The sequence below is a fragment of the Balaenoptera acutorostrata genome, chromosome 18, assembly GCF_949987535.1.
Source record: "Balaenoptera acutorostrata chromosome 18, mBalAcu1.1, whole genome shotgun sequence".
Lineage (NCBI taxonomy): Eukaryota > Metazoa > Chordata > Mammalia > Artiodactyla > Balaenopteridae > Balaenoptera > Balaenoptera acutorostrata.
This window is the reverse complement of record NC_080081.1, coordinates 62,336,581-62,353,029: the sequence shown is the minus strand read 5'-3', so window position 1 is coordinate 62,353,029 and position 16,449 is coordinate 62,336,581. Positions and strand designations below refer to the sequence as shown.

At 37.5% G+C, this 16,449-nt stretch overlaps 1 protein-coding gene across 4 annotated transcripts in view; it reads right to left on the bottom strand.

The window, feature by feature from the left end:
- Window positions 1-16,449, bottom strand: part of FNDC3A (fibronectin type III domain containing 3A) — a 202,225-nt gene that overhangs the window by 118,522 nt on the left and 67,254 nt on the right. For all 4 annotated transcript variants that reach the window (XR_009005896.1, XM_057532829.1, XM_007186852.2 and 1 more), the window contains exon 3: window positions 5,501-5,576. Coding sequence is in view for 3 of the 4 variants with exons in the window: in XM_057532829.1 (XP_057388812.1) it covers window positions 5,501-5,576 (76 nt within the window). In the remaining variant the exon portion in view is untranslated. The remainder of the gene's footprint in view (window positions 1-5,500; window positions 5,577-16,449) is intronic.

The window sequence follows — 16,449 nt, the reverse complement described above, 5'->3', positions numbered from 1 at the left end:
AGGAACTTCTCTAGGCAAGAAACACAAGAGAAGGAAAACACCTACAATAACAAACCCAAAACATTTAAGAAAATGAGAATAGGAACATACATATCGATAATTACCTTAAATGTAAATGGATTAAATGCTCCCACCAAAAGACACAGACTGGCTGAATGGATACAAAAACAAGACCCATATATATGCTGTCTACAAGAGACCCACTTCAGACCTAGGGACACATACAGACTGAAAGTGAGGGGATGGAAAAAGATATTCCATGCAAATGGAAGTCAAAAGAAAGCTGGAGTAGCAATTCTCATATCAGACAAAATAGACTTTAAAATAAAGACTATTACAAGAGACAAAGAAGGACACTATATAATGATCAAGGGATCGATCCAAGAGGAAGGTATAACAATTGTAAATATTTATGCACCCAATACAGGAGCACCTCAATACATAAGGCAAATACTAACAGCCATAAAAGGGGAAATCGACAGTAACACAATCATAGTAGGGGACTTTAACACCCCACTTTCACCAATGGACAGATCATCCAAAATGAAAATAAATACGGAAACACAAGCTTTAAATGATACATTAAACAAGATGGACTTAATTGATATTTATAGGACATTCAACCCCAAAACAACAGAATACACATTTTTCTCAAGTGCTCATGGAACATTCTCCAGGATAGATCATATCTTGGGTCACAAATCAAGCCTTGGTAAATTTAAGAAAATTGAAATTGTATCAAGTATCTTTTCCGACCACAATGCTATGAGACTAGATATCAATTACAGGAAAAGATTTGTAAAAAATACAAACACATGGAGGCTACACAATACACTACTTAATAACGAAGTGATCACTGAAGAAATCAAAGGGGAAATCAAAAAATACCTAGAAACAAATGACAATGGAGACATGACGACCCAAAACCTATGGGATGCAGCAAAAGCAGTTCTCAGAGGGAAGTTTATAGCAATACAAGCCTACCTCAAGAAACAGGAAACATCTCGAATAAACAACCTAACCTTGCACCTGAAGCAATTAGAGAAAGAAGAACAAAAAAACCCCAAAGCTAGCAGAAGGAAAGAAATCATAAAGATCAGATCAGAAATAAATGAAAAAGAAATGAAGGAAACAACAGCAAAGATCAACAAGACTAAAAGCTGGTTCTTTGAGAAGATAAACAAAATTGATAAACCGTTAGCCAGATTCATCAAGAAAAAAAGGGAGAAGACTCAAATCAACAGAATTAGAAATGAAAAAGGAGAAGTAACAACTGACAGTGCAGAAATATAAACGATCATGAGAGATTACTACAAGCAACTCTATGCCAATAAAATGGACAACCTGGAAGAAATGGACAAATTCTTAGAAATGCACAACCTGCCGAGACTGAACCAGGAAGAAGTAGAAAATATGTACAGACCAATCACAAGCACTGAAATTGAAACTGTGATTAAAAATCTTCCAACAAACAAAAGCCCAGGACCAGATGGCTTCACAGGCGAATTCTATCAAACATTTAGAGAAGAGCTAACACCTATCCTTCTCAAACCCTTCCAAAATATTGCAGAGGGAGGAACACTCCCCAACTCATTCTACGAGGCCACCATCACCCTGATAGCAAAACCAGACAAAGATGTCACAAAGAAAGAAAACTACAGGCCAACATCACTGATGAACATAGATGCAAAAATCCTCAACAAAATACTAGCAAACAGAATCCAACAGCACATTAAAAGGATCATACACCATGATCAAGTGGGGTTAATTCCAGGAATGCAAGGATTCTTCAATATACGCAAATCAATCAACGTGATACATCATATTAACAAATTGAAGGAGAAAAACCATACGATCATCTCAATAGATGCAGAGAAAGCTTTCGACAAAATTCAACACCCATTTATGATAAAAGCCCTGCAGAAAGTAGGCATAGAGGGAACTTTCCTCAACATAATAAAGGCCATATATGACAAACCCACAGCCAACATCGTCCTCAATGGTGAAAAACTGAAACCATTTCCACTAAGATCAGGAACTAGACAAGGTTGCCCACTCTCACCACTATTATTCAACATAGTTTTGGAAGTGTCAGCCACAGCAATAAGAGAAGAAAAAGAAATAAAAGGAATCCAAATTGGAAAAGAAGAAGTAAAGCTGTCACTGTTTGCAGATGACATGATACTATACATAGAGAATCCTAAAGATGCTACCAGAAAACTACTAGAACTAATCAATGAATTTGGTAAAGTAGCAGGATACAAAATTAATGCACAGAAATCTCTTGCATTCCTATACACTAATGATGAAAAATCTGAAAGTGAAATTAAGAAAACACTCCCGTTTACCATTGCAACAAAAAGAATAAAATATCTAGGAATAAACCTACCTAAGGAGACAAAAGACCTGTATGTAGAAAACTATAAGACACTGATGAAAGAAATTAAAGATGATACAAATAGATGGAGAGATATACCATGTTCTTGGATTGGAAGAATCAATATTGTGAAAATGACTCTACCACCCAAAGCAATCTACAGATTCAAGGCAATGCCTATCAAACTACCACTGGCTTTTTTCAGAGACGTAGAACAAAAAATTTCACAATTTGTATGGAAACACAAAAGACCCCGAATAGCCAAAGCAATCTTGAGAACGAAAAATGGAGCTGGAGGAATCAGGCTCCCTGACTTCAGACTATACTACAAAGCTACAGTAATCAAGAGTTTGGTACTGGCACAAAAACAGAAACATAGATCAATGGAACAGGATAGAAAGCCCAGAGATAAACCCACGCACATATGGTCACCTTATCTTTGATAAAGGAGGCAAGCATATACAGTGGAGAAATGACAGCCTCTTCAGTAAGTGGTGCTGGGAAAACTGGACAGGTACATGTAAAAGAATGAAATTAGAACACTCCCTAACACCATACACAAAAATAAACTCAAAATGGATTAAAGACCTAAATGTAAGGCCAGACACTATCAAACTCTTAGAGGAAAACATAGGCAGAACACTCTATGACATAAATCACAGCAAGATCCTTTTTGACCCAACTCCTAGAGAAATGGAAATAAAAACACAAATAAACAAATGGGACCTAATGAAACTTAAAAGCTTTTGCACAGCAAAGGAAACCATAAGCAAGACCAAAAGACAACCCTCAGAATGGGAGAAAATATTTGCAAATGAAGCAACTGACAAAGGATTAATCTCCAAGATTTACAAGCAGCTCATGCAGCTCAATATCAAAAAAACAAACAACCCAATCCAAAAATGGGCAGAAGACCTAAACAGACATTTCTCCAAAGAAGATATACAGATTGCCAACAGACACATGAAAGAATGCTCAACATCATTAATCATTAGAGAAATGCAAATCAAAACTACAATGAGATATCATCTCACACCAGTCAGAATGGCCATCATCAAAAAATCTACAAACAATTAATGCTGGAGAGGGTGTGTAGAAAAGGGAACACTCTTGCACTGTTGGTGGGAATGTAAACTGATACAGCCACTGTGGAGAACAGTATGGAGGTTCCTTAAAAAAGTAAAAATAGAATTACCATACGACCCAGCAATCCCACTACTGGGCATATACCCTGAGAAGACCATAATTCAAAAAGACTCATGTACCAAAATGTTCATAGCAGCTCTATTTACAATAGCCAGGATATGGAAGCAACCTAAGTGCCTGTCATCGGATGAATGGATAAAGAAGATGTGGCACATATATATAATGGAATATTACTCAGCCATAAAAAGAAACGAAATGGAGGTATTTGTAATGAGGTGGATGGAGTTAGAGTCTGTCATACAGAGTGAAGTAAGTTAGAAAGAGAAAAACAAATATAGTATGCTAACACATATATATGGAATCTAAGGGAAAAAAAAAAAAGTCATGAAGAACCTAGGGGCAAGATGGGAATAAAGACACAGACCTACTAGAGAATGGACTTGAGGATATGGGGAGGGGGAGGGGTAAGATGTGACAGGGTGAGAGAGTGGCATGGACATATATACACTACCAAACGTAAAATAGATAGCTAGTGGGAAGCAGCCGCATAGCCCAGGGAGATCAGCTCGGTGCTTTGTGACCACCTAGAGGGGTGGGATAGGGAGGGTGGGAGGGAGGGAGACGCAAGAGGGAAGAGATATGGGGACATATGTATAGGTATAACTCCTTCACTTTGTTACAAAGCAGAAACTAACACACCATTGTAAAGCAATTATACTCCAATAAAGATGTTTTAAAAAAAAAAGAGTATCTTGGTTTGGATGATAAAGCATAGGGTCCCCCCACTTCTAACGTGCTGTTTTCAAATGAAAGTAATAACTATTAGATAGGTACCCAATATGTGGAAGGCCAAGAACTGAAGGGAATACAAAGAAATGTAAGAAATGGTATCTGCCCATAAGTCCTTATTAAAACTTAGTTGGAGAGACTGAATAAACATTCTAAGTTAAACATACAAAATTTAACTGGCTTTTCAAAATACTAACTGGAAGAACTGTTACAAGAAAGTACATTCTTGCTAAATGAATGGCACAATAATTGGTGTTTTGGGCTTTCACAGGAGATGGGGTCACCTTCTATTAAACACCGCTACAGTACCCACCATCACCATTTACTCAGTGCCTTATGTGTGCCAGGTCTGGTTTAGAGTGCTTTATAAACATATTAGTCAACCCTCACAATTATCCTATGAAGTGTGTTATTATTCACAGGGATAGGAATTATACTGAGAAATGTACCTGATAGAGGTTAAATAACATGCAAAAGTTCATACAGCCAGTTAAGTGGCAGAGTTGGGGTTTAAAACCAGGTTCTCTAATTCCAAAGCTAATGACCTTTTTATTGCTTTCATCTTCACACAGAGTGGTGGTTCTCAGCTAGGGGTGATTTTGCCTCCCAGGGAACATTTGGTGATATTGGAGACAGTTTTGCTTGGCACAAATGTGTGTGTGTGTTGGGGGGTGTTGGCTAGTAAGTTGTGTGGAAGGGATGCTTACTAAAGACTTTATAAAAAACCTTTTAAAGATAAGATCTGAGCTCAGTCTGGAAGCATTTGGATAGGCTGGGGGTAGTGGTGATATGGGTAAATTATAGATAAGAAGAAGAATACAGTAAGTACAAGAAAGGTTCAGAGATAGTGAATAAACCAACTTAGCAAGATTGAAGGGAAACAGTACTGAAAGCAAAGTGGGAAGCAAGCAAGAAAGATGAAATGATCTTTCAAAAAGACTAAGGAACCTGAACTGGATTCACTGAAGATTTCTGAGCAGGGGAGTGACATCACAGTAGGATTAATCAAGAAACCAGGGCAAAGAGACTAATTAGGATGCTACTGTAATAGTTAAGCCATAAAGTATTCAGAGTTTGTGCCTTGTTGTGGTGGTAGTGAGAAAGAAAAGAAGAAACTACAAGCATATACACTTTTATGTATCATAAATTTTAGTCTTGTCTCAAATGACAATAAATTACCATTCTTACCTGTAATGCACTGAAACTGTCCATCTTCTCTTCTTATTGTAAATGCTTCCCCTGGGTTAACTTGTACCAGGATAACCTTAAAATGAGGGGAAGAAGTATTAATCAAAAGAGAAACAGAGTAAATCAGTATATCAAGATATTAAATGTTGCTAGTAAGAGAGTAGATGTGAGCTATTTAATCATATGAAACTGGGAAGGAAAATGGGGATTACACATTTGTTGAAAAGTATTAATTACTTCATTTTTCTGGAGGTCAGGCTCAAGTCAAAAGTAAGGGAATAAAAAAAGACAGCGGCACAATTTTATTGGAAAGTCAATAACTTCACTCTGTAACAAAGATGGAGTCAAACTACAAAATATTTGGATCATCTATGCCTACTTCACCAATTGTAAAGTATTGTGTTTTTCTAAAAATAAAGTATAAATTGATAGGTAGAGAATAAGATGGCACCCCTGAATTAGTATGACATCTCAAATTAGCAATATATTTAAAAATATGTTAAATTAATCCCATAATTTTGAGTAGTTTTCTTTTTATTTTATAGGTAATACACACTAATCTTATGACATCTGAAAAACAGAAAAACAAAAAACTGGAAAAAAACTGAAGTCCCTTCATCCTAATAAACATTGTTAGCATTCTGATAAATTTCTTAGTCTTGTTCTCTATTCATAGGCTTAATTTCCCCCCTTAAATATAGGGGGGAAAATAAGACCTCCAATTCTGTGTCTGTTTTTGGTTTAATATTAAAAAAAGACTTTTCCATGTTATTATTCAAAGTATGTCATCGAATGTTTATACCATAAACTACCTAACCATCCTCTTAATTAAAGAATTTAGGTAGTGAGCATTTTGGTATGTAGTTTTCCCATCTCTATAATTAGTATTGTTTCCTTATGATATATTCCCAGAAACAGAATTCCCGTATCTGTTGCTAAACTACTTTTTAAAAGGGTTTTACGAATTCACATTCCTCCTCAGTCTATGAGAACACCATTTAAACACATTCTCTGCACCCCTAAAAATTATAGTTTTAAAATCTTTGCTACCTTGATAGATGAGAACAGCATATTACTATCACTTAATTTGCACTTTTTTGATTATTAATGAGGTTAAAATCTATCTTTACATTTGCTACTGGCTCTTTTGTAAACTGGCTGTCTGTCATCTTTATCTTTTGGGGTCTTAAATGTTCTTAGCAATTCATATGAATTCTCTGAATAATAATGGTAGTAATTAATATAATATAATATACTATGGTATGCTGCAAATATTTTCCCATTTTGTCTTCTCAAATTTTTTAATTGTTTATTTTCCTGTAGCCAATGTTACCTATTTTTTCCTTTGTGACACCTTCTAGTGCTTCTAAATGTAACTCGTGGCTGGCTATCAAGCACTTGAAATGTGGCTTGTCTGTCTATATGGAGACGTGCCATAGGTGTAAAACACACACTGCATTTCAAACACTTAGTACAAAAGAACCCAACCATGTAAAATATCTTGTTGTTAATTTTTATATTGATTACATATTGAAATAATATTCTGGACATATTGGGTTAATAAAAAATTATTACAATTAATTTTTCCTGGTTTTACTTTTTAACGTAGCTACTAACATTTTTTAAATTACTTATGTGATTGGCTTTATATTTCCATTGGACAATGCTGACCTATAGGTTTGATAAAAATGCTCGTTTTTCTTTTCTTCTAGTTTTATATAATTTAATTGCTTATATTTAGTTCTTTAATGCACCTCAAATTTATCTGGAGAAGATCCAAAAATATTTTTTTTCCTTAGAGAGCTAACCAATACAATTTGCTAAATTTAAGATATCTCCTTTAGCACACAATATACTCTTCTGGCCTGTCTCATCCATAACACTATCTACTTTGGCAAAAGTAGCTTTGGAAATATGTTTTTATTTTCATCACTTTAAACACTGTAACCTTAGAAATATGTTTTCTGTTGGTGTACCTCGATTACTACTCTTCTTCAAACATTTCTTTGACATTGGTGATAAGTGCTATGACAGGAGAAGTTAAGCACTATCAGAGCACACAGGACCAAGTACTTAAATTAGTGTTACTTGAGCATGTGTGTGTATACCATGTGTATGCACGTGTGTGTGTGTGTGTGTGTGTTCATGTATTTAATGGCTTTCTAGAGAATATAAAAGTTAAGCTGAGTCCTGAAGACTGAGAAGGAACTAGCTAGGCAAGAAGAGTGGGAAGGCCTTTAAGGTACAGAGAAGAGCAAATGCAAAGCTCCAGGAAAGGAAACGTCATCAACAGTTTATCAAATTCAATGAACCAAAAGAAGTTCTGTAGTTTTATATGGCTGGAGAATGGGGCAGGCGGAGATAAGGGTTGGGGAAACGATGCAGGAAAAAAGTTAGAAATATGGTGAAAGGTAGACAGGAGTTGGGTTAAGAAGGGTCTTGTGAGCCACCCTAAGGGCAAGGAAGAGTTACGTAAGCAGGTAATGCTATGGAGGATCGCCCTAGCTGCAGTGTAGCAACCAGATATAGGAAGAACTCTTCATCAGGAGGTTACAACAGTCATCTAAGTAGGCTTCTTTTAATGCATTAATTTCTATTTTCAACTTTTATTATTTCCTTTCTTCTGTTTTCCTTAGGCTTACCATGTTGTTTTTCTAACTTTTTCAGTTGAATACTCTATTTTATTATTTCTTTAGTAATATATGCACTTAAAACCATGAATTTTACTCAGTTTAACCACAGAGAATATTTTCACTATTATTTTTTAGATTTTCTGCCATTTACTTCTTCATTCCGTGATCCAACAGTTGTTTTAAAGAAAACTTACAATTTTGAAAGTGGGCTGGAGGATTTTCAGTTTGTTTTTATTTCCAATACATTTTTTTATCAATCTCAAACAAATCCATGGTTCTTTAAAAACTTTTTTAACCCATTATGTTTCTTTCACTCCTTTCCTTATTAGTGTTAGAACTTAGTAAAGGTAGTGAATTACCGAAGGATGATACCTGAGGCCAGCACTGGGTTAAAGCACAGGAGTTCTTAACCTGGGGGCCATAGATATCTATTCAAAGGGTTTGTGAACCACGCAGAATTATATATGAAACTCTCTGTAGATATTACAATTTTCTATGGAAGGGTTCACTATTTTCATTAGATTTCACTAAATTCTTAATGGGGTTCAAGACCCAAAGTAGTGCTTACTGTGTCACACTATGCTGTCTGCTTTACATGTATGTTACCTCTTTTAATTATGACCCTCTATCAGTACTGGTTGTACTATGGAGTTCTATAAAATACTAATAATTCCTGTAATGAATTCATTCACTACAAAGTTGGGAAAAAGAAATAAAACTAAGAAAACCAAACACGGTACACATACAACCGATATATCCTGATATGAAGTAAGAAAGGATAAACTCTTTTAAATTATAATAAGACGTTCAGGAAAATGGTAGGAGGTTAAATTTATTCATTTATCTGAACACCCACTGTGTGGCACCTACTCTTATATGCACTATGGACACCAAGAAGAAAAATAAATCACAGTCCAAGGCCTCAAGGAATACACAGTCTTGTGAGGGAGACAGGCAAGTACTCAGCCAATTAACTGTACAGTGTAATAAGAGGTGTAACAGAGATATGAACAATGTACTATAGGTTCCACTCAGCCCACAATGATGAGGGAAGATTCCTGGAGGAGATGATAGCTACATAATGTTCAGAGGGACAACCAAGAATTAATACGCTAAAGATGGGGAGAGAACATTCCAGGAGAGAGCACACATAGCATGTATGAAGTCATGGTGGTGAAAGAGATCACGGATAATTTTTTTTTTTAAACATCTTTATTGGAGTATAATTGCTTCACAATGGTGTGTTAGTTTCTGCTTTATAACAAAGTGAATCAGTTATACATATACATATGTCCCCATATCTCTTCCCTCTTGCATCTCCCTCCCTCCCACCCTCCCTATCCCACCCCTCTAGGTGGTCACAAAGCACCGAGCTGATCTCCCTGTGCTATGCGGCTGCTTCCCACTAGCTATCTATTTTACGTTTGGTAGTGTATATATGTCCATGCCACTCTCTCACTTTGTCCCAGCTTACCCTTCCCCCTCCCCGTATCCTCAAGTCCATTCTCTAGTAGGTCTGTAAATTGATCACGGACAATTTGAAAATGGGAAGAAGAATGGCATAGCTAAAGTCTAAACTAGTTTGAGAAATGCAATGGAAAGAGATAAAATTGGGAGGATAAGCAGGAGCTAGATCATGAAGAACCTTAAATATAAAGCTAAGGAGTTAAACCTTTAGGCAAGGCTATTAAACAGGGAAGGGTCATATTCAAATTTCATCTTTACCCCAACTTTTATTCTGTAATATTTCAAATGTACAGAAAAACTGCAGGATTGATTCAATGAATGCCCATATACCCCTCACCTAGATTCACCAATTGTTAATGGGTTGCCATATTTGCTCACTCTCACACTCACTCGCTTTTTTTGATACACCATTTTAGAATACCTGAGTGGTGTTAAGTTTGATCACTTGGTTTTAGGTGATTATCTGTTAGATGTCTCTATTATAAAGATACCATTTCCCTTTGAAAGTAATAAACAATCAATATGGTGATACTTTGAGACTCTCTGAATATTCTATTCCCTAACAGTCTTTCACCCAATGGTTTCAACAATTACTACTAAACATTATTGTGGTAGCTGTAAAATGGCAATTAAAAAAAACCCTATTCTTTCTGTAGTTACTAGTTAGCATTCTTCTATTAAGAAGAGACTTCTTTTCTGAATTCTTCCCCTTATCCTACACCCCAACTTTACATATTTCTTAGTATGAGTATGGGCTCATGGATTCTTTTAAAAATCGATGTTATTATAATCCATTAGTGTCACTATTAATATTTTCAGTGAGGTGAAATTCACATATTAATTATAAATCAATATTAAAGTGTACAATTCTAGGCATTTAGTACATTCACGATGTTGTGCAACCACCACCTCTTCTAGTTCCAAAACATTTTACTACACCATTTCCATTAAGAAATCACTCTACTTTTTCCCTCTTTAAAACCCTGATAACCACCAATTTGCCTTCTGTCTCTATGGATTTACCCATTTCTATGTATCACATAAATAGAATCATACAATATGTGATCTTTTATGACTGATTTCTTTCACTTAGCATAACGTTTTTAAGGTTCATCCAGGTTGTAGCATGTATCAGTACTTCATTTCATTTTATGGCTAAATAACATTCTACTGTATGGATATACTACAATTTATGTATCCATTCAAACACTGATAAACAACTGGACTGTTTTCAACCTTCTGGTTATTGAGAATAGTGCTATGGTAAACATTCATGTACAAATATTTGAGTTCCTCTTTTCAATTTTGGGGGTATGTACCCAGGAGTAGAACTGCTGGGTCATAGAGTAACTCTACATTTAACTTTTTGAAGAACCACCACATGCTCCTTATGCAGCTGCATCATTTCACATGCCCAGTAACAATATACAAGGATTCCAATTTCTCTAGACTCTTGCTAATGCTTGTTATTTTGATTATAGATATCCAGTGGATATAAAGTAATATCTCATTGTGGTTCTGATTTGCATTTCCCTAACATCCCTGACAAATGATGTCAAGCATTGTGTCATGTGTTTGTTGGCTATCTGTATATCTTCTTGGGAGAAATGTGTATTCAAGTCATTTGCCCAATTTAAATTGTGTTGTCTGTTTTTGCTGAGTTGTAAAAGCTCTTCATAGACTGTGGATACTAGACCCTTATCAGACACAAGATTTGAAAATATTTTATCCCATTCTGGAAGTTGTCTTTTCACTTCCTTCATAATGTTCTTTTATGTACAAACACTTTTAATTTTGATGAAGTACAATTTATCTAATTTTTTTTGCTGTTGTTGTTGCTTGTAAGTTTGGTGTCATATCTAAGGCTCCACTTCCAAATCCAAGGTCATGAAGATGAACTCTTCCTTTCTTCTAAGAGTTTTATAGTTTTAGCTTATTTAGGTTGTTGATTCATCTCAGTTCCCTTTTCTATACGGTGTGAAGTAGTGGTGTAATTTCATTCTTTTGCATGTGGATATCCAGTTGTCCCAGCACCGTTTTGTGAAGAGACTATTCTTTCCCCACTGAACAGTTTTGGCACCCTTGTCTGAAACAAACTGGCCATAGAGGTATAGGTTTATTTGTGGACTCTCAATTCTATTCCATTGGCCTATATATATCTATTCTTATGCCAGTACTATACTATTTTGACTACTGTAGCTTTGTAGTAGGTTTCAAATCGAGAAGTGTTAGTTGCTGAACAACAACTTTGTTGTTCTTTTTCAAGATTGTTTTGGCTATTGAGGACCCCTTGCAATTCCATACGAATTTAAGGATCAGCTTCTTCATTTCTGCAAAAAAGGCGGCTGGAATTTTAATAAAGATTGTATTGACTCTGTACCTTCCTTTGGTCAGTGTTTCCATCTTTACAATATTAAGTTTTCCAGTCCGTGAACATGGGATGTCTTTTTATTTAGTTAAGTCACCTTTAATTTCTTTCAGCACACTTCTGTAGTTTTCCACACACAAGTCTTTCACCAACTTGGGAATATTTATTTCTATGTATTTTATTCTCTTGGATGCTACTGTAAATGGAATTATTTTCTTAATTTCCTTTTCAGATTCTTCACTGTTGATGTGTAGAAACACAGCTGAATTTTTTTTGTTGATCTTGTACCCTGCAACCTTTGCTGAATGTGTTTATTAGCTCTAGTCATTTTTGTAAGGATTCTTTGGGATTTTCTTTAAAAAAAATTTTTTTTTTTGAGGTGGACCATTTTTAAAGTCTTTAATGAATTTGTTACAATATTGCTTCTGTTTTATGTTTTGGTTTTTTGGCCGCAAGGCATGTGGAATCTTAGCTCCCTGACCAGGGATCAAAACTGCACCCCCTGCATTGGAAGGCGAAGCTTCAACCACTGGACCGCCAGGGAAGTCCCCTGGGATTTTCTACATAAAGGATCATGCCATCTGCAAACAGACAGACCTTTGGTTAGACTAACCAAGGAAAAAATAGGACCCAAATCAACAAAATTATAAATGAAAGAGGAAACATTACAACTCAACTGATACCACAGAATTACAAAGGATCGTAAGAGGCTATCAACAACTATATGCCAACAAACTGGACAACTAAGAAGAAACAGAAAAATTCCTAGAAACATACACCTTACCAATACTGAGTCAGGAAGAAACAAAATCTGAGCAGACCAGTTACCAGTAAGGAGATTAAATCAGTAATCAAAAATCTCTCAATGAAGAAAAGCCCAGGAGCAGATGGCTTCACTGGTGAATTTTACCAAACATTTTAAGAACTAATGGCAATCCTTTTCAACCTCTTCCAAAAAATTGAAGAGGAGGGAATACTCCTAAACTCATTTTATGAGACCAGCTTTACCCTGATACCAAAGCCAGAAAAGGATACTACAAGAAAACCACACTACAGGCCATTACTCCTGATGAATATAGATGTAAAAATTCTCCACAAGATACTAGCAAACCAAATTCAGCAGCACATTGGAAAATTCATTTGCGAGACGAAAGCTGAGCTAAAGGCAATGAATAGCAGAATGAATAATGCAGAAAAACGAATAAGTGATCTGGAAGATAGAATAATGGAAATCATCCAATCAGAACAGCAGACAGAAAGCCAAATGAGAAAAAAAGTAAAAGCAATATAAGAGACCTATGGGATAATATAAAGCATGCCAACCTATGCATTAATAGGAATTTCAGAAGGAGAAGACAGAGAAAAGGATATTGAAAATATATTTGAAGAAATTATGGCTGAAAATTTCCCAAACTTAAAGAAACAAATATTCAGATACAGGAAGCAAAGAGGGTCCCAAACAAGATGAACCCAAACAGACCTACACCAAGACATACAATAAAAATGGCAAAAGTTAAAAAAGAGGATTCTAAAGGCAACAAGAGAAAAACAAAGAGTTAATTAAAAGGGAACCCCCCCATAAGGCTATCAGGTGACTTCTCTACAGAAATGCTGCAGGCCAGAAGGGAGTGGTGAAATATATACAAAGTCTCGAAAGGGAAAAATCTGCAACCCAGAATACTCAACCCAGCAGAATTATCATTAAGAATAGAAGGAGAGAGAAAGAATTTCTCAGACAAGCAAAAACTAAAAGAATACAGTAATACTAAACCTACCCTAAAATATTGAAAGGTCTTCTCTAAATATAAAAGAAGCAAGAAGATACAGAAAAGAGGAAATCACAATTGGAAAGTAAATCACTTAAATAAGCCAGTATACAGATCAAAAAGAAAAAAAAATCTATTTGTGAAAGTAATGATAAACACAAGGAACAGCAAAAGGATAAACATGAAGATGTAAAAGAGGACATCAAAATCATAAAATATAGGGGAGGAGAGTAAGAAAATGTAGATTCTTCTTTTTTAGAATGCGTTTGAGACTATATGATTATCAGTCTAAAGTAAGCAGATGGAGGAAGGGGTTAACATACTTGAAAACAGGGTAACCATAAATCAAAGTCAGCAGCACATTGAAAGGACTATTGGAGAGAGGAGAAGATGGTGGAAGAGTAAGACGCGGAGATCACCTTCCTCTCCACAGATACATCAGAAATACATCTACACGTGGAACTGTTCCTACAGAACATCCACTGAACGCTGGCAGAAGATGTCAGACCTCCCAAAAGGCAAGAAACTCCCCACGTACCTGGGTAGGGCAAAAGAAAAAAGAAACAACAGAGACAAAAGAATAGGGACGGGACCTGCACCAGTGGGAGGGAGCTGTGAAGGAGGAAAGGTTTCCACGCACTAGGAAGCCCCTTCGTGGGTGGAGACTGTGGGTGGCGGAGGGGAGAAGCTTCGCAGCCACGGAGGAGAGCGCAGCCACAGGGGTGCAGAGGGCAAAGCGGAGAGATTCCCGAACAGAGGAGCGGCGCCGACCAGCACTCACCAGCCCGAGAGGCTTGTCTGCTCACCCGCCGGGACGGGCGGGGGCTGGGAGCTGAGGCTCAGGCTTCGGTCAGATCACAGGGAAAGGCCTGGGGTTGGTGGCATGAACACAGCCTGAAGGGGTTAGCGCACCACAGCTAGCCGGGAGGGAGTCCGGGAAAAGGTCTGGAGCTGCCAAACAGGCAAGAGACTTTTTCTTGCCTCTTTGTTTCCTGGTGTGCGAGGAGAGGGGATTCAGAGCGCCGCCTAAACGAGCTCCAGAGACGGGCGCGAGCTGCGGCTATCAGCGCGGACCCCAGGGATGGGCATGAAATGCTAAGGCTCCTGCTGCCGCCACCAAGAAGCCTATGTGCAAGCACAGGTCACTATCCACACCTCCCCTCTCGGGAGCCTGTGCAGCCCGCCACTGCCAGGATCCCGTGATCCAGGGACAACTTCCCTGGGAGAACACACGGTGCCTCAGGCTGGTGCAATGTCATACTGGCCTCTGCTGCTGCAGGCTCGTCCCACATCCAACCCCACACTCCCCTGGCCTGAGTGAGCCAGAGCCACTGAAGCAGCTGCTCCTTTAACCCCGTCCTGTGTGAGCGAAGAACAGACGCCCTCAGGCGACCTACACGCAGAGGCGGGGCCAAATCCAAAGCTGAACTCCAGGAGCTGTGCGAACAAAGAAGAGAAAGGGAAATTTCTCCCAGCAGCCTCAGAAGCAGCAGATTAAAGCTGCACAAACAGCTTGATGTACCTGCATCTGTGGAATACCTGAATAGACAACAAATCATCCCAAATTGAGGAGGTGGACTTTGGGAGCAAGATATATTATTTTTTCCCCTTTTCCTCTTTTTGTGAGTGTGTATGTGTATGCTTCTGGGTGAGATTTTGTCTGTATAGCTTTGCTTTCACCATTGGTCCTAGGGTTCTGTCTGTCCGTTGTTTTTTTTTTTTAACGTAAAAAAATTTTTTTTCTTTTTTGCTTAAGAATTATTTTTTATTTTTTTATTTTAATAACTTTATTTTATTTTATCTGACTTTATTTTATTTTATCCTCTTTTTTTTCTTTCTATTTTTTCTCCCTTTTATTCTGAGTCGTGTGGATGAAAGGCTCTTGGTGCTCCAGCTAGGCATCAGGGCTGTGCCTCTGGGGTGGGAGAGCCAACTTCAGGACACTGGTCCACAAGAGACCTCCCAGCTCCACTTAATACCAAACGGCGAAAATCTCTCAGAGATCTCCATCTCAACACCAAGACCCAGCTTCACTCAACGACCAGCAAGCTACAGTGCTGGACACCCTATGCCAAACAACTAGCAAGACAGGAACACAGCCCCATCCATTAGCAGAGAGGCTGCCTAAAATCATAATAAGGCCACAGACACCCCAAAACACACCACCAGACGTAGACCTGCCCACCAGAAAGACAAGATCTAGCCTCATCCACCAGAACACAGGCACTAGTCCCCTCCACCAGGAAGCCTACACAACCCACTGAACCAACCTTAGCCACTGAGGACAGATACCAAAAACAACAGGAACTATGAACCTGCAGTCTGCGAAAAGGAGACCCCAAACACAGTAAGATAAGCAAAATGAGAAGACAGAAAAACACAGCAGACGAAGGAGCAAGGTAAAAACACACCAGACCTAACAAATGAAGAGGAAATAGGCAGTCTACCTGAAAAAGAACTCAGAATAATGATAGTAAAGATGATCCAAAATCTTGGAAATAGAACAGACAAAATGCAAGAAACATTTAACAAGGACGTAGAAGAACTAAAGAGGAACCAAGCAACGATGAACAACACAACAAATGAAATTAAAAATACTCTAGAAGGGATCAGTAGCAGAATAACTGAGGCAGAAGAACGGATAAGTCGCCTGGAAGATAAAATAGTGGAAATAACTACTGCAGAGCAGAATAAAGAAAAAAGAATGAAAAGAAC